The sequence below is a fragment of the Mustelus asterias genome, chromosome 6 (genome assembly GCF_964213995.1).
Source record: "Mustelus asterias chromosome 6, sMusAst1.hap1.1, whole genome shotgun sequence".
Classification (NCBI taxonomy): Eukaryota; Metazoa; Chordata; class Chondrichthyes; order Carcharhiniformes; family Triakidae; genus Mustelus; species Mustelus asterias.
Window position 1 is genome coordinate 137,310,324 of NC_135806.1, and position 24,698 is coordinate 137,335,021.

The window sequence follows — 24,698 nt, forward strand, 5'->3', positions numbered from 1 at the left end:
GAAGATTCAGCATGTTGAGGGACAAAGGTAAATTAAGTACAGGAACCCAATATTTTTGATTAGAGGGTATTGTGTTTCTTCATTCAAAAAGATTGGATCTTACCCTGCTGGCCAGTAGCTGAAGGGTCAGATGAAGAAATACGGTCACCAGAACTGGCTAGTGCCTTGACAACAGCACTGTGTAGCTGGCTGTGTAGAGATTCTTTGCTATCCATATGTTCTGGGTCGAATTGACTGAAGACCTGGCCTACACTGTAGTGAGTATCCTGACCAGACATCTGCTCGTGACTGTAATGAGACTCTGCCTTCGTACAGTATTCTTGTTTGGTTTGAGATTTTGTTTCAGTTGTATTATCTTGGTTATATATAGGTTCATGCATGGTGGGCAGACTTTGGCTTTGAACAACTTCAGTAACAGTCATTTGCTCCCGGACAGTGTGCATTTGCGATATATCTGCCATACCATCTGGCTTGCCATCAGGGTGTGCTCGATTGAGCTGAACTTTCACCAAGACCTCACCAATTTGGGCTGTAGTATTCTCAGCTAGATAAGATAATAGGTTCATGCAAATAAAGCTTTGCCAAATATTAAGTGCAAAACAACTAACGTTACAGATAAACATAGTCAATAAATTTTCAATGGATTCCACTTAAAATCTATTTTTTATTAAAATGTGTGGTTAACAAATTTCTTGATTTTTTTCACCGACAACCCAAAGGTTAGTTCTGCTTCATCACCACGTTCTTTCAATTGGTTCAAGGAACATCATACATCTCCTCCCGAGGCCCTGCAGTTCAAAATTAACAAACCCCAGGGTAGATAGCTAAATATTAGAAGCTGTTTTTTGTTATGGAATGAAATCAGCAACCATGGTTGCTAATGTCAACACGTTGGGGGCGATTCTCCCAAAAAGATTAAATGTCGAATGTGTGTAAAAACGGCAATAAATCCCGCTGTTTTTTCAGTGGGAGTTTCACAATGAATCTCCCATACTCTGGGCACTGCAGAGTGCACTAGTGTAGATCATTCTAAAAATCAGGGGGCAGGGTCTATTTCTGCTGAAGAGGCGGGCAGCATAGTACTGAGTGGGCCACTGCGCATGCGCTGATCTGTCATAGCAGCGATCGGTGCATGCGCAGTAGCCCTGCACTGCCAGCCTCCCGATCGCTGGCCAGCTCCGCGACCCCAGCATTGCCGGCCATGCAACTCCCTGAACATGTCCAGGCCAGTTCCCCCCTCCCCCAACAAATCTTCCTTCCCACGCCCAGAGACTTCAGTCCTGGACCCGCTAACGATATTTAAATAGTAAAATGTGGATTTAAATAATTTATGTAGCTCCATGCCGATGACGCCAGAGAGACGCACAGAGGCTGTGGCGCCCAGCAGGGAGCCCGCGAAATGGCTTCTGCACTACAGATGCAGCACAGCGGGCTCAGAGAATCGCCCCCGTTAACTTTTCAAATTTGGTGTGGAACTGTAATGGCTGGCAACACTTTGTGATAAAGCACAGGTCAACCTGAAAGCAATAAGAACACTATGTTGATACATACATGAAAATTATTAGTCTGGACAGACAGATTACTTGAAACTACTGAATTGTTTAATTCAACCATTAACTGAGATTCTTCCCAACAGATACACTACAATTAGAATCCATAGAATCCTTACAGTGCAGAAAGAGGCCATTCAGCCCACTGAATCTGCACCGACTATCCGAAAGGGCATCTTACCCAGGACCCCTCCCCAACCCCATGTTATCCCTGTAACCCTTCACATTTATCATGGCTAATCTACCCAACACATCTTTGGACACTAAGGGGCAATTTAGCACGGCCAATCCACCTACCCAACACATCTTTGGACTGTGGGAGAAAATCAGAGCACCAAGATGGAAACCCACACAGACACTGGGAGAACATGCAAACTCCACACAGTCACCCAAGGCTGGAATCAAACCCAGGCCCAATTGAATTTACTCGACATCAGAGATCCCAAATGCAGATTGGGTGACCGCTTTGCAGAACAACTTTGGTCCATCTGCAAACATGACCCAGACCTATTTTAACATACCATCCTGCTCACATGCCAACATGTCCGTCCTTGGCCTCCTGCAATGCTTCAGTGAATCCCAACGCAAACTGGAGGAATAGCACCTCATCTTCTGATTCGTCACTTTGCAGCCTTCTGGACTTAACATTGAGTTCAATAACTTCAGACCATGAAATCTCCTCCACCTCACCCCATTTCCACCCATTAATTTATATATTTTCATTTCTTCATTTTATTTATTTTCATTATTCAATTTTTAAAAATCATCTCACTTTCCATCTTTTGCCTTTACCACTTTCTCCTCTCCCCACTAGGGCCAGCTGTTACTTGTTTCAGGTCGTCCTTTGGCACACCGCTCACCTTTGTTCTGCCATTTACACATTCTGATGTACCACTATCAGCACCATTCTTAGTCCATGATCACCACCATTTACATTCCCTTTGTCTTTTTGTCCATGATATCTTTGTCAATTTCTCCTGTCTCCACAAAACACTGGCTCTATCTAGCCTCCACAGCTTTCCTACCTCCTCACCACAACAGTATAAATCTCATCCTATTTTCTATTGTCTTCAGCTCTGACGAAAGATCATCCAGACCTGAAACGTTAACTCTGTTCTCTCTCCACAGATGCTGTCAGACATGCTGAGATTTTCCAGCATTGTCCCAAACTTTCTATGGTGAGCAAAAGATCAAGGACTTGGCCGCCACTAGCATGACAGCTGCCAGCCAGCTCACCACTGAATGGCAGATCATAGCCTAGTAAATTGAAAGTCAAGTTACTGTGCTGGTTAGTTGACCAATCCACTTACTGGCATCGTATATTCCTTTCAAACCAAGGAGAATACTGGGCTTGACTGAAGAGATCAACTCACTGACCCAATCACACTTTATCAAACAAGTTATTTTCACTACAATGTCAATATGAGGCTAATTTTTTCAAGATCTATTATCGGAGAGTTAAAAATGGAATTTGGATCTGACCTATCCGATATTGAACCTTGCTTCACAAGTTTCTCATCCCAGAAATGAGTCGAGAGAACCTTCTGTTCTGATGAAGGCACAAGTAGCTCCAGTGCAGACAGAGCCAATCCTCCGGCATCACAATATATTAATGGTAAAAGGCTAGTTAAGGAAAAAGTGGGACCTATCAGATGTGAAGAAAGGAACTTGTGTGTAGATGCTGAGGCTGTGGGAAGGATTTTAAATGAATATTTTGTCTCCGTGTTTCCAAAGGAATGATGCAGATTTAGTAGTCCAGGAGGAACATTGGGATATTGGATAGGAGAGGAAATACTCAGAGTTAGAATCCTTGAAAGTTGATAAGTCGCTAGGGCAAGATGGATTGTTTCTGAGGCTGCTGAAGGAGGTCAGGGAGGAGAGGTAGATGCTCTGGTGGTGATTTTCCAATCCTCACTGGATACAGCGACAGCATGGTGGCAGTGGTTAGCAGTGCAGCCTCAGTGCCAGGGACCCAGGTTCTATTACAGCCTTGGGTGACTGTGTGGAGTTTGCATGTTCTCCCCGTGTCTGTATGGGTTTTCTCCCACAGTCCAAAGATGTGTACGTTACGTTGATTGACCATGCTAAATTGCCCCTTAGTATCAGGGACATTAGCAGAGTAAATACGTGGGGTTATGGGGATAGGGCCTGGGTGGGATTATCGTCAGTGCAGGCTCAATGACCTCTTTCTGCACTGTAGGGATTCTATGATTTTATGATGCAGAGCAGATGCCAGAGTAGTGTAAACATAGTTCCATTGTTTAAAGAGAGATTGAATGTAATGCCAAACAATTTTAGGCCAGTTAGCCTTACATCGGTATTGGGTAAATTAGTGGAATCGATCCTCAAAGACAGGATTAACTTGTCATCTGGAAAGGCATTGAGTAATCAGGGATGGTCAGCATGGATTTGTTAAAGGAAGGTCTTACCTCAAATTTGATTGAATTCTCTGTGACAAGAGTTGATGAAGATAGGTGTAGTGGATGTTGTGTACATGGATTTTAGCATGGAATTTCACAAGGTTCACAAGGCAGATTGGTCAAAAAAGTAAAAGCCCATGGAATTACAGGGTAATGTGGCAAACTGGATAAAATGTTTGCTTAGTAACAAGAAAGAAAGGGTAATGGTCGATGGATGCCCTTGTGAATGGAAAATTGCTTCAAGGGCTCGGTGTTGGCCCCCTTTCTGAATGTGTTATTAACAATTTGGACGTAAATGTGGGGGGCATGACGGAGAAATTTGCAGACGACACAAATATAGGCAGAGTAGCGGATAGTTTAGAAGGTAGCTAAAAGCTTCAAAATGATAGAGATGGTTGGAGTGGGCAGTAAGGTGGCAATGGATTTTAACACCCCTCATTTTGGGAGGTGAAGCAGTTATAGGAAATACACAATAAATGAGAATATATGAAGAGTGATAGATGAAGTGAGCGTAAAAGTAAGTGTAAAAGTACACAGGTCCCCAAAGGCTGCAGTTCAAAGGTTGTAAAGGCGGCATATTGAATGCCCTCCTTCATTGGCAAAGGTACAGAATATAAAAGATATAATGTTGGAATTGTAAAAAACACTGATGAGACTACAACTGGAGTAGTGTGTGCAGTTCTGGTCATCATATTGACAGGAAGTACGTAATTTGCTCTGGAGAGAGTGCCGAGGGGGTTTACAAGAATGTTGCCAGGGCTAGAAGTGTAGCTACAAGAAATAGGTTTAGGTTATTTTCCTTGGAACAAAGGAAGCTGAGGGATGACTCAATTGAGGTGTACAAGTGATTCGGGGCGGCATGGTGGCCCAGTGGTTAGCGCTGTTCAATTCCTCACTTGGGTCACTGTCTGTGTGGAGTTTACACATTCTACCCGTGTCTGCCTGGGTTTCCTCCCACAGTCCAAAGATGTGCGGGTTAGGTGGATTGGCCATGCTAAATTGCCCCTTAGTGCTAAGGGGACTAGTTAAGATAAATACATAGGGTTATGGGGACAGGGCCTGGGATTGCAGTCGGTGCAGACTTGATGGGCTGAGGCCTCCTTCTGCACTTCAGGATTCTATGATTCTATGAAAATTATGAGGGGAAGAGATGGGGTGGACAGGATAAAATTGTTTGCTTTAGGGGAGAATTCTGGAACCAGTGGACATAGATTCAAGATAAGTGGCAGAAGGTATAGAGGGGACATGACGAAGAACTTGTTTTATGCAGTGGGTAGTGGATGTCTGGTATTCACTGTCTGAGTTGGAGGAGACAGACCGTAAACGCTTTTATTAAGTACCTGGATCTGCACCTTCAGTGCTATAAACTAGAGTGCTATGGGTCGGGTGCAGGAAGATGGGATTAAGAAAGGACACCTGTGTGTCCTCGAGCTGGCATGTACAAGATGGGCTGAATGGCCACCTCCTTTTGTAACTTTTCTATGGTTCTAAGGAAAAGAGAGAGACTTTTAGCAGGTACAAGGGTAGCAAGAACAGAAAGTGCAGGGTGGAGCTTCAGAAAGCAATTAGGAGAGCAAAGAGGGGATACGAGAAAGCTCTAGCTGATAGGGTAGGGAAAATCCCAAGATATTCTATAAGTATATCAATGGGAAGAAGATAACCAGGGAGAGAGTAGGGCCCATTTGGGGCAATCTATGGGTGGAGCCAGAGGACATTGGAAGGGTATTGAATGAGTCTTCACCTAAGAGAATGATGAAGGTATGGAACTCACGGAGAGAGACTGCAAGGGTCTTGAGCAAAGTGACATAGGAAGTGACAAGGTATTGGAAGTTTAGGCAGGCTTAAAGGTGGACAAATCACCAGGTTTGGATGAATTGTGTTCCAGGGTGCTTGGGAGGCAAGCGAGGAGATTGCAAGGTCTCCTAAAATTTTTAACGCCTCTCTGGCCAGGGGACTGGACAACAGCTAATGTGGTTCCGCTATGTAAGGTGGCTTGTAGAAATAAGCCAGGGAACTACAGACCGGTGAGTCTGACATCAGTGGTAGGGTAATTAGTGGAGAAAATTCTGAAGGAGAGCACCTATCTCCACTCGGAGAGGGAAGGCTTCATCAGGGATAGTCAGCATGGCTTTGTCCGAGGGAGGTTTTTCCTAACAAATTTGATTGAATTTTTTGAGAAGGTTACCATGTGTGTAGGTGAGTGTAGTGTGGTTAATGTAGTCTATATGGATTTCAGCAAAGCTTTTGACAAGGTCCCACATGGGAGACTTATAAAAGTGGTAAACGCACATGGGATACAGGATAATTTGATCAAGTGGCTTCAAAATTGGCTCAGTTGTAAGAGACAGAGGGTGATGACAGAGGCTGCTTTAGTGACCTGAAGCCAGTGTCATACCGCAGGGATTTGTGCCTATTATGCTTCATTTATATAAACGACATAGATGACTACATGAGAGGGGGGGGGGGGGGGGGGGGTAGCATTAGTACGTTTGTGGATGACACAAAGATTGGCTGGGTGGTTAACAGTGAAGCTGAGAGAAAACCATCCACATGACTCACTGCTTTCTAGTGAGGCTACAAGAAAATATAGATGGGATGGTCAAATGGGCAGGTAAGTGGCAGATGGAATTTAATCCTGAAAAGAAAGAGGTGATACACTTTGGAAAGAGTAATTTTATAAGGAAGTATTCAATGAACGGCATGACACTAGCAAGTTCTGTGGAACAAAGGGACCTTGGCATGTTTGTCCATATATCTCTGAAGGCTGAAGGGCATGAGAGGGTGGCGAAAAAGGCATATGGGACACTTGCCTTTATCAACTGAGGCATAAATTACAAAAACAGGGAATTCATGTTGGAGTTGTATTGAACTTTGGTGAGGCCATAGCTAGAGTACTGTGGGTAGTTCTAGTCACCATCTTATAGGAAGGATGTGATTGCACTGGAGGGGGTGCAGAGGAGATTCACTGGGATGCTGCCTGGGTTGGAACATTTAAGTTAAGAGGAGAGGTTGGATAGGCTTGGGTTGTTTTTGTTGGAGGAGAGAAGGCTGAGGGGGTGACCTGATTGAGGTGTACAGGATTATATGCTGGGGCATGGACAGAGTCATTAAGGAACAGCTGTTCCCCTTAGCTGAAGGGTCAGTCACCAGGGAACATAGTGTCAAGGTGAGGGGCAGGAGGTTTAGGGAGGCTGCAAGGAAAACCTTTTTTACCCAGAGTATGGTGACGGTCTGGAATGTGTTGCCTGGGAGAGTGGTAGAGGGAGGATGCCTCACATCCTTTAAAAAGTGCCTGGATGAGCACTTGGCAAGTCATAATATTCAAGGCTATGGGCGAAGTGCTGGGAAATGGGATTAGGTAAGAGATCAGGTGTTTCTCGTGCGTTGGTGCAGACGCGATGGGCCAAAGGGTCTCTTCTGCACTGTATGATTCTATAATTCTAGAGAAAGAAAGCAGGGAGTCTTGTGGATGGTTGTTTTTCTGACTGGTACCAAAAAACAGACAATTTTAAGTAATTTATATTTGTATTTGTGGGTATTAGATATAGAGTACAGCTTTAAGTTTAATTTTGTGTTTCATAATTTGAAAGGGTTAAGGATTTCAGATGCCCATACGGTAATGAGTGTATACAACATGAAAACAAACAGGCTTAAAGGAAAACTAGGTTGCAGCTTGGCAACCAGGGGTCACACTAGAAGAACTTAGAGTTAGTTTTAAGCTGGATCTGGGAAAAGCTGGACAGGACCATGGAGCTGCAGAAAACAGACTTCCCAAAGGAACAAAAGAAAGTCTAAGAAACCAGGGATTTGGGGGACAAAAATATTTCTCAGGAAGACAGCTAACTTAAAGGGACAAAGAACAAGAAGTGAAACATGGTCCTATTCAGGTGAAACCAGACATTAGAAAAATCAAAAATTTGATGACAGCTTAATACAGGCTGTGAAGCAGTAGTGTTTTGTTGGCATGGCTGACTACCTGAGAGATTGTATGGAATCTTGAATGCACGTGGCAATCCAAGGCAGAGGAATACTGAAAGGAAAGACTGACATTTTAGAAGTGGAGCTTTGGTGAAGGTATCAGAGAAAAAGCATTGTTTGAGAGAAGATTCCAAGACATGTTTTTAGAGAGTGGAGTGTGGAAACATCATGTAGAAGTTCTAGTGTGACCAGTTGGCTCGCTGTAATAAGCATCTGGGAGGTATTTGATGAGAAATCCACAGAAATTGTTTTGGGTGACATCTGTACTTTGATTCAGAGAGTGGTGCGTCTGACTGTATTTTGCCTGTTGGTTTACCAGGACTGTGTACCTATTGAGATGATACCTTTTGTAACTTGTGGTGTTATCCTTAGAAATATGTGTACATCTGTAAAGATGTAGGTAGGGGGAAGGAGTGGATGTATTATAGTCAATCTTTTCATGTTTAATAAATGCTTTATTCTTTGGTTAAAAGTTAACTGGTAGTCCTACAACTCTGTTCATCTACTTCCCTAAATGAAAAAATATGTTACAATCTATCGAGCCAGGGTTCCTCTAGAACGTCTATGCAGTAGTAAAATCAGCTAGGATCGTAACACTGGGGGCTGGTAGACAGTGAGATTCCCCAAGAGTCAGTGCTAGGATCATTGCTTTTTTTTGCTGTGTATAAGTGTTTTGGATCTTTGCAAATGAAGTAAAATTTTAAAGTTTGCCAATAATACCAAACTTGGAGGTGTGGCAAACAGTGAGGATAATATGAATTACCGGCAACAGGACACAGATAGGCTAGCAGAAAGGGCAGACATGAAAGGGATTCATGCGCAGTGATCTATCAAGAGTGATTGGCAAAGCATATGGGACTTTTGGGCTTCATAAATAGAGGTATTGAGGACAAAAGCAGGGAAGTTACACAGCCTTTATAAAGCTCTGGTTCAACATCAGCTAGAGTATTGCGTCTAGTTTTGGTCACTACGCTTCAGATCCTTGAGAGGGTGAAAAGGAGATGTATAAAGATTATGACAGGCATGAGGTAGACAAGGAAAAACTCTTCCCATTTGCTGCTGGTACAACAGGACACATTTATAATTTTGGGAAGAGGTGCAAAGAAAATGTGAGGAACAACTTTGTTTCTTGATACAGCAGGTGAAAATGACCTGGAATTCGTTGGCCCCGGGGGTGGTGGAAGTGGAAACAATGATTGCAAAAGGATATGGGATGGGCACTTGAAGGAAATAAACTTGCAGAGCTATGGGAATCAAACAGAGGCGCGAGACTGACTGGAATGTTCTGCCAAGAGTAGGCATGGACGCAATGGGCCAAATGGCACCTGTGTGTCATTATGTGGCTCGGACATTTCTTTATTTTATTTCTCCTTTATTAGCCCATTTTAATAAAAAAAAGGAACTGAACAGGATCAAATGTAGTGATTCTTCCTTCGGTTCAATGAAGAATAGTGCCAGCAAATGTTTCCCGTTCATTCTAAGATCTGATGTACTTTGTAAAACCGCAAACGTTGTTCCAGTTGTTGGCAAGTCCATTGGCAGCACCTGTCTTCGAAAATCCACTCCCAAATGATCTTTACTCAGAGTTGCAAGGTCAGATATATCTGATGTCCTTTTACAAACAGCTACCATTGGGACCAAGAGTCAAGACTGGATCAGGCAAATAAACAGGACTATTTAAAACAGATTTTCAATATTTTTCATGAACAAACATACAAGTCTGCATTTGTTATAACGGTGTTGAATAATACCAAGTGCTACTTAAATCGGATGCAGTTTACATGTGCAGTCTGCAACTTTTTGATTGCACTGTGCATGGTATGACTTAATAATTTGATTTCTGATTAAGGAAGCTATATATATAAGTTTGAAAAGGCTATTTTAATACAATAAAATACATCAGATTTGACGGAATCTATAAAGTAAACCTAAAACAAACTAAAAGGTTTTGAAAACAATTATCAGCAACTTGCCTTCGGGTCCCTTCTGCTTGCGTTCAACTTCTTTGCGGTATTCATCAAGTTCACGGTCTGTCAATTTGTTAAAGGGATTTGGCGCAGTGCTCACAATTACTCGTGGCTGGTATTCCTTCTCAATGATGGCCTTCGATGCAGTCACCAGTTCGCCCTGAGTAAGCAATACAAAACTACCATCAAATGTTTCAATGACCTACAAAATTCAACATTAAACAACTACTCAGATGACATTATTATTAAACATTTGATTATTTGGCAGGTAGTATAGGATCAATTCCATAGCCTAGAGAAAATGTTGGGTCAATAAAATACTTTGTGTACAAAGGGCCAAGGTTCATCCCAAAGTAAAATCAGCTAGTTTTGATAATACAGCCAGGAGATCACTTGAAGCCTGCCTCCACTTTTTAGTTTTAAAGTTTATTTATGACTGTTACAAGTAGGCTTACATTAACACTGCAATGAAGTTACTGTGAAAATCTCCCAGTCACCACTCCGGTACATGGAGGGAGAATTTAGCATGGCCAACACACCTAACCAGCATGTCTTTCGGACTGTGGGAGGAAACCGGAGCACCTGGAGGAAACCCATGCAGACATGGGGAGAATGTGCAGACAGTGACCCAGGTCCCTGGCACTGAGAGGCAGTAGTGCTAACTACTGTGTCACTATGCTGTGGCCTCCTGCAAATTGCTGCTACATGTGCAGTCTTTCAAGTACAACCTGCCTTGCCGTGGGATATGTACCAGCCTCAAACTCAGCAGAATCCTCTTATGTTTTGCTCTATCAGCAAGAAGCTGGTTTTTGGAACATGTTTAGCTCAACTCCCAGATAATGCTACCAAAATTGAGCTAGAGGTTGGGCTAATTTTGTTATTAAGTTCCGGGATTTGGGCATCATTGGCCAGGATTTGTTGTCCATCTCTTATTGTCCTCGAAAAGATGGTGGTGAGCTGCCTTCTTTAACTGCGGCAGTCCCTGTGATATAGGTACATCCACAGTACTGTTAGGGAGTGTGTTCCAGGATTTTGACCCAGTGACAGTAAAGGAACAGTGATGCATTTCCAAGACAGGATGATGAGTGACTTGAAGGAAATTTCCAGGTGGTGCTGGTTTGCCCATGTGTATGCAGCACTTGTCCTTCTAGATGGTAGCAGTTTGGGTTTTGAAGGCACTACCCAAGGAGCCTTGATGATTTTCTGCAGGCATCTTGTAGATTGTTCACACAGCTGCCATTGCTTGCCAGTGGAGGAGGGAGTGAATGAGGAAGAGGTGTCAATTAAGCAGGCCTGACAGTGCTGAGCTTCTTGAGTGTTGCTGGAGCTTTACCTATCCAGGCAAGTGGAGTCTATTCCATCACATTCCTGACTTCTGCCTCGTAGATAGTGGACAGGCTTAGAGGAATCAGTAGGAAAGTTACTCATCGCAGGATTCCTAGCCTCTGGTCTGCTCTTGTAGCCACAGTATCATGTCAGTATTCACGGGGGAGGTGCCGGATGATTGGAGGGTGGCTCATGTTGTTCCGTTGTTTAAAAAAGGTTCCAAAAGAAATCCGGGAAATTATCGGCCTGTAAGTTTGATGTCGGTGGTGGGCAAGTTATTGGAAGGTGTGATAAGGGATAGGATCTACAAATATTTGGATAGACAGGGACTTATTAGGGAGAGTCAACATGGCTTTGTGCGTGATAGGTCATGTTTGACCAATCTATTAGAGTTTTTCGAGGAGGTTACCAGGAAAGTGGATGAAGGGAAGGCGGTGGATGTTGTCTACCTGGATTTCAGCAAGGCCTTTGACAAGGTCCCTCATGGGAGGTTAGTTAGGAAGGTTCAGTCGCTAGGTATACATGGGGAGGTAGTAAATTGGATAAGACACTGGCTCAATGGAAGAAGCCAGAGAGTGGTTGTGGAGAATTGCTTCTCTGAGTGGAGGCCTGTGACTAGTGGTGTGCCGCAGGGATCGGTGTTGGGTCCATTGTTGTTTGTCATCTATATCAATGATCTGGATGATAATGTGGTAAATTGGATCAGCAAGTTTGCTGATGATACAAAGATTGGAGGTGTAGTGGACAGTGAGGAAGGTTTTCAAAGCTTGCAGAGGGATTTGGACCAACTAGAAAAATGGGCTGAAAAACGGCAAATGGAATTTAACGCAGACAAGTGTGAGATATTGCACTTTGGAAGGACAAACCAAAGAAGAACGTACAGGGTAAATGGTAGGACTCTGAAGAGTGCAGTTGAACAGAGGGATCTGGGAATACAGGTACAGAATTCCCTAAAAGTGACGTCACAGGTGGATAGGGTCGTAAAGAGTGCCTTTGGTACATTGGCCTTTATAAATCGGAGTATCGAGTATAAAAGTTGGAGTGTTATGGTAAGGTTATATAAGGCATTGGTGAGGCCGAATTTGGAGTATTGTGTACAGTTTTGGTCACCTAGTTACAGGAAGGATGTAAATAAGATTGAAAGAGTGCAGAGAAGGTTCACAAGGATGTTGCCGGGACTTGAGAAGCTGAGTTACAGAGAGAGATTGAATAGGTTGGGATTTTATTCCCTGGAGCGTAGAAGATTGAGGGGAGATTTGATAGAGGTGTATAAGATTTTGATGGGTATAGATAGAGTGAATGCAAGCAGGCTTTTTCCGCTGAGGCTAGGGGAGAAAAAAAACCAGAGGACATGGGTTAAGGGTGAAAGGAGAAAAGTTTAAAGGGAATATTAGGGGGGGCTTCTTCACGCAGAGAGTGGTGGGAGTGTGGAATGAGCTGCCAGATAAAGTGGTAAATGCGGGGTCACTTTTAACATTTAAGAAAAACTTGGACGGGTTCATGGATGAGAGGGGTGTGGAGGGATATGGTCCAAGTGCAGGTCAGTGGGACTAGGCATAAAATGGTTCGGCACAGACAAGAAGGGCCAAAAGGCCTGTTTCTGAGCTGTAATTTTCTATGGTTCTATGTGGTTAGTCCAGTTCAATTCCAGGTCAATAATAATCCCAGGATGTTGACAGATTGAAATGGACTGGTTTTTTAAGACTTGCCAGCCCATTCCCATATCTTCTGCAGAGAAAGTGGCCTTGCTCTTGGCAATGCTCCCTAGAATAAAATTATTGAATTTAGAGACATGCCAGTTGGGAAATTGCAGGCACCGCTTCATGGCTCACTCTGCATACAAAGAACCAATTTTCATTCTAATAGACTTTTGAGCAAAATATTGGGGCTGTGCCTCTTTACTGAAAATTAATTAGACTTACTTCCAAAGTCATACTTATGTCCAAAATACTTCCTTAACACTAATCTTTCCAACTCCCTAAAGGTACTGATTTTGACCGGAGAGGGGATTCCAAATCTCCAATAACTTCTCGTTCCTTGCTCACGTGATCATCTTCACGTTTAGACATCTTGAAAAGCATAACACCTAAACCCAATTCCACCTTTACTGATGTCCATGCATACATTTTTCATTTGTAGCCACTAGAGTGCTCTGGACCTAGCTTTATTTCCCTTTCCATAGCTATGAGATACCAAGTTAATTGTATCACCCACAGCTGCCCCAATAGCAACAAAAAAAGATGTGTTTATAGCGCATCTTTCATGTCCACGTGTCACAGCTTGGTATGGCTCCTGCTCTGACCAAGACCGCAAGAAACTACAAAAGGTTGTGAACGAAGCCCAGTCCCTCATGCAAAACAGCCTCCCATCTATTGACTCGGTCTACAATTCCCGCTGCCTCGGAAAAGCAACCAGCATAATCAAGGACCCCAGGCACACATTCATCTGCTGGGAAAAAGATACCAAAGTCTGAGATCACCTACCAACCGACTCAAGAACAGCTTCTCTGCTGTTCCCTGCTGCCATCAGACTTTTGAATGGACCTACTTCATATTAAGTTGACCTTTCCCTAGACCCTAGCTATGACTGTAACACTACAATTTGCATCCTCTCCTCCTCTATGAAAGGTATGCTTTGTTTGTTTAGGACGCAAGAAACAATGCTTTTCACTGTTTAATACATGTGACAATAATAAATCAAATCAAATGTCTCAACCAAGCACTTTACAGCTAATGAAATACTTTTACGTTGTAATGTAGGAAATGCAATAGCCGATTTGAACACAGTAAGCTCTTGTAAACAGCAATGTAATAAAGATCAGATCATCTGTTTTGGTGTGTGGTGATACTGTGCCTTTAAGAAATATACATTTATCATGTTTCTTGTAAGAGGCACTGTTTCGTTGCAAGGAGTCGATTTGTCTGAAAAAAGATGCAGTTTTATGCTAAGACCGCAAGATAATAACTCATTTTAGTTAATGGTGTCTTTGTGTAAACAGAGTTAATACATTTGTGTTTAATTGGTTTTTCCTCTGGGGTTTCAGATTGGGGTTTGATTAGGTTGAGTGACAAAGACAATGCCATCTGTTAATGGGAGGAGCCAAGATCGCAGGGAAAAACAGTTTCTCTTTCATTTGAAAACAGTCAGTTCCTGCCTGGTTCTGAAAAAAAAAACAAGATGCACCTTTCTGTCTCTCCCTGCCTGGAGATTCTGAGTTCTAGGAGTAGCAACCCAAGTACAAGCACATAAGCCTGTGTTTTGCTTACTGGCTTTGAAGAGGGTTTCCATTCAATTGGAACTCATAGGACTAAGTAGCAGTTAAGAATTGTATCTTGTCGTGTTTAAATATTGTTCACTTGTTAACTGTTAAGCTAATTGATTTGTTATAGTTAAACCGTGTTGTTAAATCAAGTTTGTTTTGATAAAGGCTTCCCAGTGTGTCAGTAGAATCGCAACTGGAGTGAATCATCATATACTCATAATTCCAAAATAGCAAATTGGGGTATAGTCTGTCTTCCGAATATACCTTCCACCAGAATCGCAGGGAATGTTAAAGTAGTGACATCAAACTAAAGTTCATGTTGATGGCCTATAGTCAAGATTATCTAGAGGATTGGGATAAAATAATTCTATTTGTACATGTTGCAATGAATCAACTAAATTCAGTTCTTTTGGATTTTTAGTCATGAGGTAAGAGGACCACTTAATTAATCAAGGAGAAATTGATGAGTCAGTGTTCTGAGACTACATTGTGTCAAACTTTCGGGAAAGATTAACTAGGGCTTGTGAGTTAACTAGACGGCATTTAAAAGTGGCACAACATGTGATGGAAAAAGCAGATGAGAGATCAAAAATTCATAGCTTAGCTAGTGGGGATAAAGTATTACCAGTGGTAGGTGAACCTTTAAAAGCAAAGTTTAATGGGCCTAATCAATGGAAAGAAAATTAAGTGAGATGAATTATTTGATAAGAATGCCAGATGGAAGGAAAACTCAGAGGCTGTCATGTTAATATGCTCAAATGGTATTTTGTTAGAGAAAGAAAACAGAAGGGAGGTGTTAGTTGTTACAACTCAGTGATGAAACAAATCCAGATGATTCTGAATTTGATATTCCACAAATTAGATTGGACAATGAGGACATATTTAGAAACTGGAATAAATTACAAAGAACAAAGAAATGTACTGCACAGGAACAGGCCCTTCGACCCTCCAAGCCTGCACTGACCATGCTGCCCAACTTAACTAAAACCCCCTACGCTTCCGCGGACCATATCCCTCTATTCCCATTTCATTCATGTACTTGTCAAGACACCCCTTAAAAGTCACTACCGTATCCGCTTCCACTCCCTCCCCCCGGCAACAAGTTCCAGGCACCCACCACACTCGGTGTAAAAAATCTGCCTCGTACATCTCCTTTAAAACTTGCCCCTCGCACCTTAAACCTATGCCCCCTAGTAATTGACTCCTCCACCCTGGGAAAAAGCTTCTGACTATTCACCCTGTCCGTGCCCATCATAATCTTATAGACTTCTATCAGGTCGCCCCTCAACCTTTGTCGTTCCAGTGAGAACAAACCAAGTTTCTCCAGCCTCTCCTCATAGCTAATGCCCTCCATACCAGGCAACATCCTGGTAAATCTTTTCTCTACCCTCTCCAAACCCTCCACATCCTTCTGGTAGTGTGGCGACCAGAATTGTACACTATATTCCAAGTGCGGCCTCACTAAAGGTTCTATAAAGCGTCAACATGACTTGCCAATTTTTAAACTCAATACCCTGGCCGATGAAGGCAAGCATGCCATATGCCTTCTTGACTACCTTCTCCACCTGCATTGCCACTTTGTGACCTGTGCACCTGTACACCCAGATCCCTTTGCCTATCAATACTCCTAAGGGTTCTGCCATTTACTGTATATTTCCTATCTGTATTAGACCTTGCAAAATGCATTACCTCACATTTGTCCGGATTAAACTCCATCTGCCATCTCTCCGCCCAAGTCTCCAACTGGTCTATATCCTGCTGTATCCTCTGATGGTCCTCATCGCTATCTGCAAATCCACCAACCTTTGTGTCGTCCGCAAACTTACTAATCAATCCAGTTACATTTTCCTCCAAATCATTTATATATATTACAAACAGCAAAGGTCCCAGCACTGATCCCTGAGGAACACCACTTGTCACAGCCCTCCATTCAGAAATGCACCCTTCCATTGCTACCCTGTCTTCTTTGACCAAGCCAGTTTTGTATCCACCTTGCTAGTTCACCTCTGATCCCATGCGTCTGCACCAGTCTGCCATGAGGAAAATCAAAATGACCTCAAAGGCTTATTACAATCACATGGAGATATATGTGGGAATAAACTGGGAAGTACCAAAATAATTGTGCATGATGTAGTATAAGGAAATGCTGTTCCAATTAAGCAACATTAACCCTCGAAAGTTGGCACAGGTTCAAAAGGAGATTGAAAGCATACTTAAAAACGTCATTGAAGTGAGTTGCAGTGAGTGGAGTTCACCTATAGTGATGGTACCAAAACCAGATGGTAGCCATCGACTGGGTGTGGACTGTAGAAAAGTTAATGTAGTTATGAAGTCAGATTTGATTCCTTGATTGGAAGACTACCTTGAGAAGGTGAGACAAACAAGTTTTATTTCCATACTTGACTTACCAAAAGGATACTGGCAGGTACCTTAATCTGAAAGAGCAAAGTAGATTTCGGCTTTTGTGACACCAAATAATCGGTACCAGTTTAAAGTCATGCCTGTTGGAATGAAGAATGCACCGGCCAAATTTCAAAGATTAACCAATAAGGCCACTTCTGGACAACCTAATTGTGCTGTGTACATAGAAGATCTGGTGGTTTTCAGTCAGACGTGGAAGGAACATTTGGAGCATCTAATGGAATTGTTCGATCGACTTCAGGAGGCAGCCTTGGTGGTGAACTTGGCTAAGAGTGAAGTCGCGTTCCTAGGCCATACAATTGGACATGGACAGATGGCCCCATGGAATGTGACGCCAAAGGTTACTGGAGAGTTCCCAATACTGTCGGCGAAAAGGCAAGTACTGCGATTCTTACTAGGAAAGTCATGCCAAATTTTAGCAGTGTGATTGCTCCACTCACTGACCTGCTGATAAAGCGCAGGAAATTTCAGTCAGCCTGAAAGCTGTGTTAACCACTGGTCCAGTGTTGGCAACACCGAATTATGCAAAACCATTCAAGGTGGCTATTGATGCAAGTAATGTGGATGTTGGTGCTGCACTATTACAAGAAAGGATTTTTAAAAATTTATTTGATTTTTGATTGATTTGTCACATGTATTAACATAGTGAAAAGTATTGTTTCTTGCACACTATACAGACAAAACATACCGTTCATAGAGAAGGAAACGAGAGAGTGCAGAATGTAGTGTTACCGTCATAGCTAGGGTGTAGAGAAAGATCAACTTGATACAAGGTAAGTCCATTCAAAAGTCTGACAGCAGCAGGGAAGAAGCTGTTCTTGAGTCGGTTGGTATGTGACTTTTGTATCTTTTTCCTGAAGGAAGGTGGTGGTAGAGAGAATGTCCGGGGTCCTTAATTATGCTGGCTGCTTTGCTGAGGCAACGGGAAGTGTAGACAGAGTCAATGGATGGGAGACTGGTGTGCGTGATGGATTGGGCTACATTCACGACCTTTTATATAAAGGCCTATTGGATATTTTTCCAGAAAACTAAATGGTCATTAAAAGAAATATTTGACCATTGAGAAAAAGACTTCTTGGTGTTAGCATTGTGACATTTTAACATTTATGATGCCAACAATTCATCTGAGATGGTTGTTTAAACTGATCACAATCCACTGATGTTTTTGGAGAAATTTAAAGATAAAAATGCAAGTCTGTTTAAATGGAGTTATTATTAGCCATTTAATTTGAAAATTGGCAGGAAGAGAGAACATGATTACCAATGCTTTATCACAACTTTGATGACAAAAGGGGGAATGTTCAATATTGGAAGAGAAGGACTGAATTGGACTATGCTACTGTTATGTTTGCATGCTTTGATGTAATAAAATATCTTAGAGTATTAATAGCTTGAAAACTTGGGGTTTTGAAAAATGAAGCCATCTTTTCGTATTGTTGGTTCATTTTGTTTAAGGGGGAGGTGTGATGAAACTGTGCCTTTAAGAAATATATATTTATCCATATGTTTCTTGTAAGAGGCAGTGTTTTGTTGCAAGGACTCCAATTGTTTGAAAAAAAATACAGCTCCATGCTGAGACTGAAGGATAATAACTCAATTTAGCTAATGGTTTGTTTGCCTAAACAAAGTTAATGTATTTGCGTTTACTTGTTTCTTCTCCTGGGGTTTCAGAGTAGGATTTTGATAAGGTTAAGTGACAGAGACAGTGTCATGTGTTTATGGGAGGAGCTAAACTCGCAGGGAAAAAACAGGTTTTCTCTTTCATTTGAAAACAGTCAGTTCCTGCCTGGTTCTGAAAGAAGCAAGACGTGTCTCTCTGTCATTACCTCACTGGAGTCTCAGAGCTCTAGGACTGACAACTTGCATACAAGCACATAAGCCTTGTTTTGCTGATTTTGAAAAGGGGTTTAAGACTGCAAGAGGAATATTGTTCAAATTGGAACTCAAAGGGATAGATTAGCAATTAAAAATAGTATCTCGTCATGTTTAAGTATTGTTCAATTGTTAAATGTTAAACTAATTGATTGTTAAACTGTGCTGTTAAATCAAGTTTGTTTTGATAAAAGCTTCCCAGTGTGTCACTAGAATTGTGCCTGGAGAGAAACATCCTATCCTCACAATGCCAAAAATAGTAAATTGTTGGAATCTAGTCTGACTTCATAATATATCTTGAGGTTTCTGATCCATACCCTAACAGGTGATGTTAATTGAGGGATAAATATTGGCCTAAGGGATAAGTCCTCTATTCTTCTTTGAAATTGTATCACAAAATCTTTTACAGAGGGGGCCTTTGTTTAACATCTCACCCGAAGGACATAAAAGTAAATTGCTTTCTGGCAATTAAACATATTGCTTGCCAGCAAGGCAACTTTTAGGAAGGCAAAAAGTTCACAAATGTTCAAGATTACCTTTGAGATAATCTTTCACCACTTCCACTTAAGTCACCATAGTTTGGTTTGTTGTCTCAAACTGCAGTTACTCTACATATTCTGTCAGTAGTTTGAATATTGTCAAATTGACCATCTGCAGTGTATCTGATTCAGAATAAATGGGTATTTTTAAATTCTTCAGTGATACAAATGTACAAAGTCAAACAGCAACTAATGATCAGGTGCCAAATTTAATTCAATGCAACAAATCACTGAAGGTGTCAATTAATTCAGATGGCAACGGGGCTAGCATTTGATTCAGAACACCACCAATAGAGTGGGTTTGATTCCCATTGTGGCTGAAACAGACTTGGGACCTGCTTACTTGCCTTGCTCCTGGGGTATAAAATGGCAAAGTACCCCAGCCAAAAACTGTCTCAGGATGGCTCAGACAATGAACCAAGGACCTGCTTTCAGGCAGAGCACACATGAATGAAGTCACTGAAAATAAAGAAATGCTTCTGAACTTCCGTATGTTTCAAATTCCATGATCGTCAACAAACACAGCAATCTTTAAATAACCTGGCAATTATGAAAGCGTTTCACCTTTAGTGAAAATTGGACATAGCACTTGTCAGCAAGGTAATTTCTACACTGGATTTTATGCTCATTTAATACTGAATAGTTCTGAGAAAATTGAATTTTGATTGCTTTGAACAAATATAGGAAGCACACACATTTAAGTCATTTTCTTAATTAATAAGGGCAATTAATATGTATCATGCTATTTAAAGCAAAATACATAGGTACAATTAGAAAATGACATTTATTTTTACGTCAGAGAACATTTACTAAAACACATACAAAAGTATGCATGCCGTTGCTAAGGTAAACCAAGAACATGAAAGCATGCAAACATCATTGGATTGTTTCAACACAAGGTGAAAATCAACACAGTCAAATTTATTATTGCCATTTGCTCTGAGCACATGATAGCATGTCAATAGCAAAATAAGTGTGTACATTAAAAAAGTGAACATCTAAATTTTTTCCATACCATCAGGCACCCTCCCCCATCACCACCAAAATGTTGACCTTTCCAGGCTGTAAGAATTTAATTAATTCTTGGCAAGTGCACATGGCTGGCAAAATCCAGGTATTGCTCATTCCTACTTTCCCTGGGATGCACTGGAGCAGCTTCAAACTATTTCAGAGAGCAGGTTACCAAGTGGGACTAAGGTCAAAGGTTAGATTGGGTAAGGACAACTGATTTCCCTCCCTAAAGTAAGTTAGTTAAATAATCAGTTGGATTTACACAACATTCTGACTGCTTTTTGATCACATATACTGGTACTGTAGCAGCTTTTTATTTCTAGATTTTATAAATTGAATTCAAATTCTTAAGCTACCAAGTTGGGATTTGAACTCAAACTCTGCATTACTAATCCACATCTTTGCATTACTAGTCCTGAGACAAAACCACTATTTTACCATAATTATGCAGGGTTACTAATCCATCAGCTCTCCAAAAGCGTGGCCTGATGTCTGTACTAAGAGACGGTGTCAACAAGCTTTTTGACTACGAGAGCTAGCACTCACCCTTATTCTTCCTATCCCATTTCCTCTTAGCTCAGGAGCTGTTGGTTGAATTGCAGTCCTACCCTACCACCACCAGCCCAACTGAGTTCAGCAACTTGGCACCAGCCAAAATAAAACAAAATATTTGCACCAATAAAACATAACAGTAATCTGGAGTGCCATTAGAGAGAGAAATTCTGAAGAAGTTTCTTATGTTGCCTTGCAGCCAATTATAGTTTATGATCATAAGAACATAAGAAATAGGAGCAGGAGTAGGCCATCTAGCTCCTCGAGCCTGCCCCACCATTCAATAAGATCATGCCTGATCCGATAGTGGTTTAGTTCCACTTACCCGCCCGCTCCCCATAACCCTTAATCCCCTTATTATCTACCTGTGACTTAAACATATTTAACGGGGTAGCCTCCACTGCTTCAATGGACAGAGAATTCCAGAGATTCACTACCCTCTGAGAGAAGAAGTTCCTCCTCAACTCTTCTAAACTGACTCCCCCTTATTTTGAGGCTGTGTCCTCTAGTTCTTGTTTCCTTTCTAAGTGGAAAGAATCTCTCTGCCTCTACCCTGTCGAGCCCCTTCATTATCTTATATGTCTCTATAAGATCTCCCCTCAGCCTTCTAAACTCCAACAAGTACATGCTCAATCTACTCAATCTCTCCTCATAAGCTCACCCCCTCATCTCCGGTACCAACCTGGTGAACCTTCTCTGTATTCCCTCCAAGGCCAATATATCCTTCCGCAAACAAGGGGACCAAAATTGCACACAGTACTCTAGTTGCAGCCTCACCAGTACCTTGTACAATTGTAGCAAGACCTCCCTGCTTTTATACTCCATCCCTCTTGCGATAAAGGCCGACATTCCATTTGCCTTCTTGATCACCTGCTGCACCTGCAAACTGAGTTTTTGCGATTCATGCACTAGGACCTCCTGGTCCCCCTGCACAGTAGCATGTTGTAATTTTTCACCATTTAAATAATTGTCCATTTTACTATTATTCCTTCCAAAGTGGATAACCTCACACTTGTCAACGTTATACTCCATCTGCCAGATCCTCGCCCACTCACTTAGCCTATCCAAATCTCTCTGCAGACTTTCCACATCCTTCACGCAATTCGCTTTCCCACTCATCTTTGTGTCATCTGCAAACTTTGTTACCCTACACTCGGTCCCCTCCTCCAGATCGTCTATGTATATGGTAAACAGTTGAGGCCCCAGCACCGATCCCTGCAGCACGCCACTAGTCACCAACTGCCAACCAGAAAAGCACCCATTTATTCCAACTCTCTGCTTCCTGTTAGATAGCCAATCCTCAATCCACGCTAACACTTTACCCCCAACTCCGTGTACCCTAATCTTCTGCAGCAACCTTTTGTGAGGCACCTTATCGAACGCCTTCTGGAAATCCAAATACACCACATCCACCGGTTCCCCTCTGTCAACCGCACTCGTTACATCTTCATAAAAATCCAGTAAATTCGTCAAACACTACTTTCCCTTCATGAATCCATGCTGCGTCTGCTTGATCGAACCATTTTTTTTTCCAGGTGTCCTGCTATTTCTTCTTTAATGATAGATTCCAGCAATTTCCCAACTACGGACGTTAAGCTAACCGGCCTGTAGTTACCCGCCTTTAGTCTACCTCCTTTTTTAAACAGTGGCATCACATTAGCTGTTTTCCAATCAGCCGGCACTTCCCCAGAGTCCAGCGAATTTTGATAAATTACAACCAACGCATCTGCTATTACTTCTGCCATTTCTTTCAGTACCCTGGGATGCATTCCATCCGGGCCCAGGGACTTGTCTACCGTTAGTCCCATTAGCCTACCAAGCACTACCTTTTTAGTAATAGTAATCGTTTTAAGGACCTCACCCCCTACAGTCCCACGACCGTCAATTTTCGGTAAGCTATTTGTGTCCTCTACCGTGAAGATCAACACAAAAAACTTGTTTAAGGCCTCGGCCATTTCCTCATTTCCCATTATTAAATCCCCCTTCTCGTCTTCTAAGGGTCCAACATTTACTTTAGCTACTCTTTTCCTTTTTATATATTTGTAAAAACTTTTACTATCAGTTTTTATATTTTGTGCTAGTTTAGTTTCATAATCTATCTTTCCTTTCTTTATCGCTTTCTTAGTAGTTCTTTGTTCTTTTTTAAAGCTTTCCCAATCTTCTAATTCCCCACTAGTTTTGGCCACTCTGTACGCATCGGTTTTTAATTTAATACTCTCCTTTATTTCTTTAGTTATCCACGGCTGGTTATCCCTTTTCTTACATTCCTTCTTTATCACAGGAATATATTTTTGCTGAGTACTGAGAAAAATCTCCTTAAAAATCCGCCACTGTTGCTCAGCTGTCCTACCAACTAGTCTGCACTCCGAGTCTACACTAGCCAATTCTGCCCTCAATTGATCCCACAATTGATATGTAATTTCACTCCTAATGAGTGTAATTCAGGAACTTGACAAAAGTAATGAATTTAAATAATTTACGCTGAAAGTTCATCTAAAGAAATCTATTTTTTCCCCACAGAAGTATTCAGTAATCTATGCAACATATTATCCTTTACATTTCAAGGAAGTAGGAACTTAAAGGACATGCCAGAAAAATCTCTCAGAAAAAAGTCTCAATAAGAAATGACTTGCTTACCATGTTTGTTTCTCATTCTTAAAATGGAAGCCTTTCCGTATATCACGAGGACAAGTTTGGTTACCAATGGGGAGGATTCCATGATCATATATGAAAATCCCAAGATAGTCTATAAGTATATCAATGGGAAGAGGATAACCAGGGAAAGAGTCAGGCCTATTAGGGACAAGGGAGGAAACTGTGGGTGGCACCGAGGGCATTGGTAGAGTGTTGAATGAATACTTCACATCCGTCTTCACCCAAGAGAATGAGGACGATGGTATGGAATTCAGGGAGAGACTGAGGTTCTTGAGCAAATTGACATAGGGAAGGACAAGTTATTGGAGGTATTGGCAGCCTTAAAAGTGGATAAATCACCAGGTCCAGATGAATTGTACCCTAGGCTGTTGTGGGAGGCAAGGGAGAAGATTAGGGACTTTGACCCAAATTTGCAATTTCCCTCTGGCCACAGGGGAGGTGCCAGACAACTGGAGAACAGTTAATGTGATTCCGCTATTTAAGGGCTGTAGAGATAAACCAGGGAACTACAGACCAGTAAGTCTCTTGTCAGTGGTGGGGAAATTATTAGAAAAACTTCTGAAGGAAAGCATCTATCTCTACTTGGACAGGCAAAGCTTGAACAGGGATAGTCAACATGACTTTGTCAGAGGAAGGTCACACCTAACAAATTTGATTGAATTTTTTGAGGAGGTGACTGGTTATGTGGACAAGGATAGTGAGTTGATGTAGTTTACATGGATTTCAGCAAAGCCTTTGACAAGGTCCCACATGGAGACTTGTAAAGATAAATTCAGATGGGTTGGATACAGGGTAATTTGATAAAGTGGATTCAAAATTGGCTCAATTGTAAGAGACAGAGGGTGATGACAGACGGCTGCTTTAGTGACTGGAAGCTAGTGTCCAGTGGTGTACCACAGGGATCTGTGTTAGGCCCCCTATTGTTCATCATTTGTATAAATGACATTGATGACTATATGGAGGATAGGGTTAGTAAGTTTGCAGATGACACAAAGATTGGACAGGTGGTTAACAGTGAGGCAGAATGACTTGGGCTACAAGATATAGATGGAATGGTCAAATGGGCAGGTAAGTGGCAGATGGAATTTAACCCTGAAAAGTGTGAGGTGATACACTTTGGAAGGAGTAGTTTAAAAAGAAAGTAC

General features: G+C 41.9%; 1 protein-coding gene across 13 annotated transcripts in view; it reads right to left on the reverse strand.

Moving 5' to 3' along the window:
- The window catches only part of add1 (adducin 1 (alpha)), a 192,895-nt gene that overhangs the window by 16,579 nt on the left and 151,618 nt on the right, over positions 1-24,698 (reverse strand). For 7 of the 13 annotated variants that reach the window (XM_078215177.1, XM_078215182.1, XM_078215176.1 and 4 more), the window contains 2 exons: positions 9,922-10,075; positions 104-544 (listed from right to left, as the gene is read on the reverse strand). In XM_078215177.1, coding sequence (XP_078071303.1) covers positions 104-544; positions 9,922-10,075 — 595 coding nt within the window. The remainder of the gene's footprint in view (positions 1-103; positions 545-9,921; positions 10,076-24,698) is intronic. The other 6 variants (XM_078215185.1, XM_078215187.1, XM_078215184.1 and 3 more) reach the window with 1 other exon arrangement.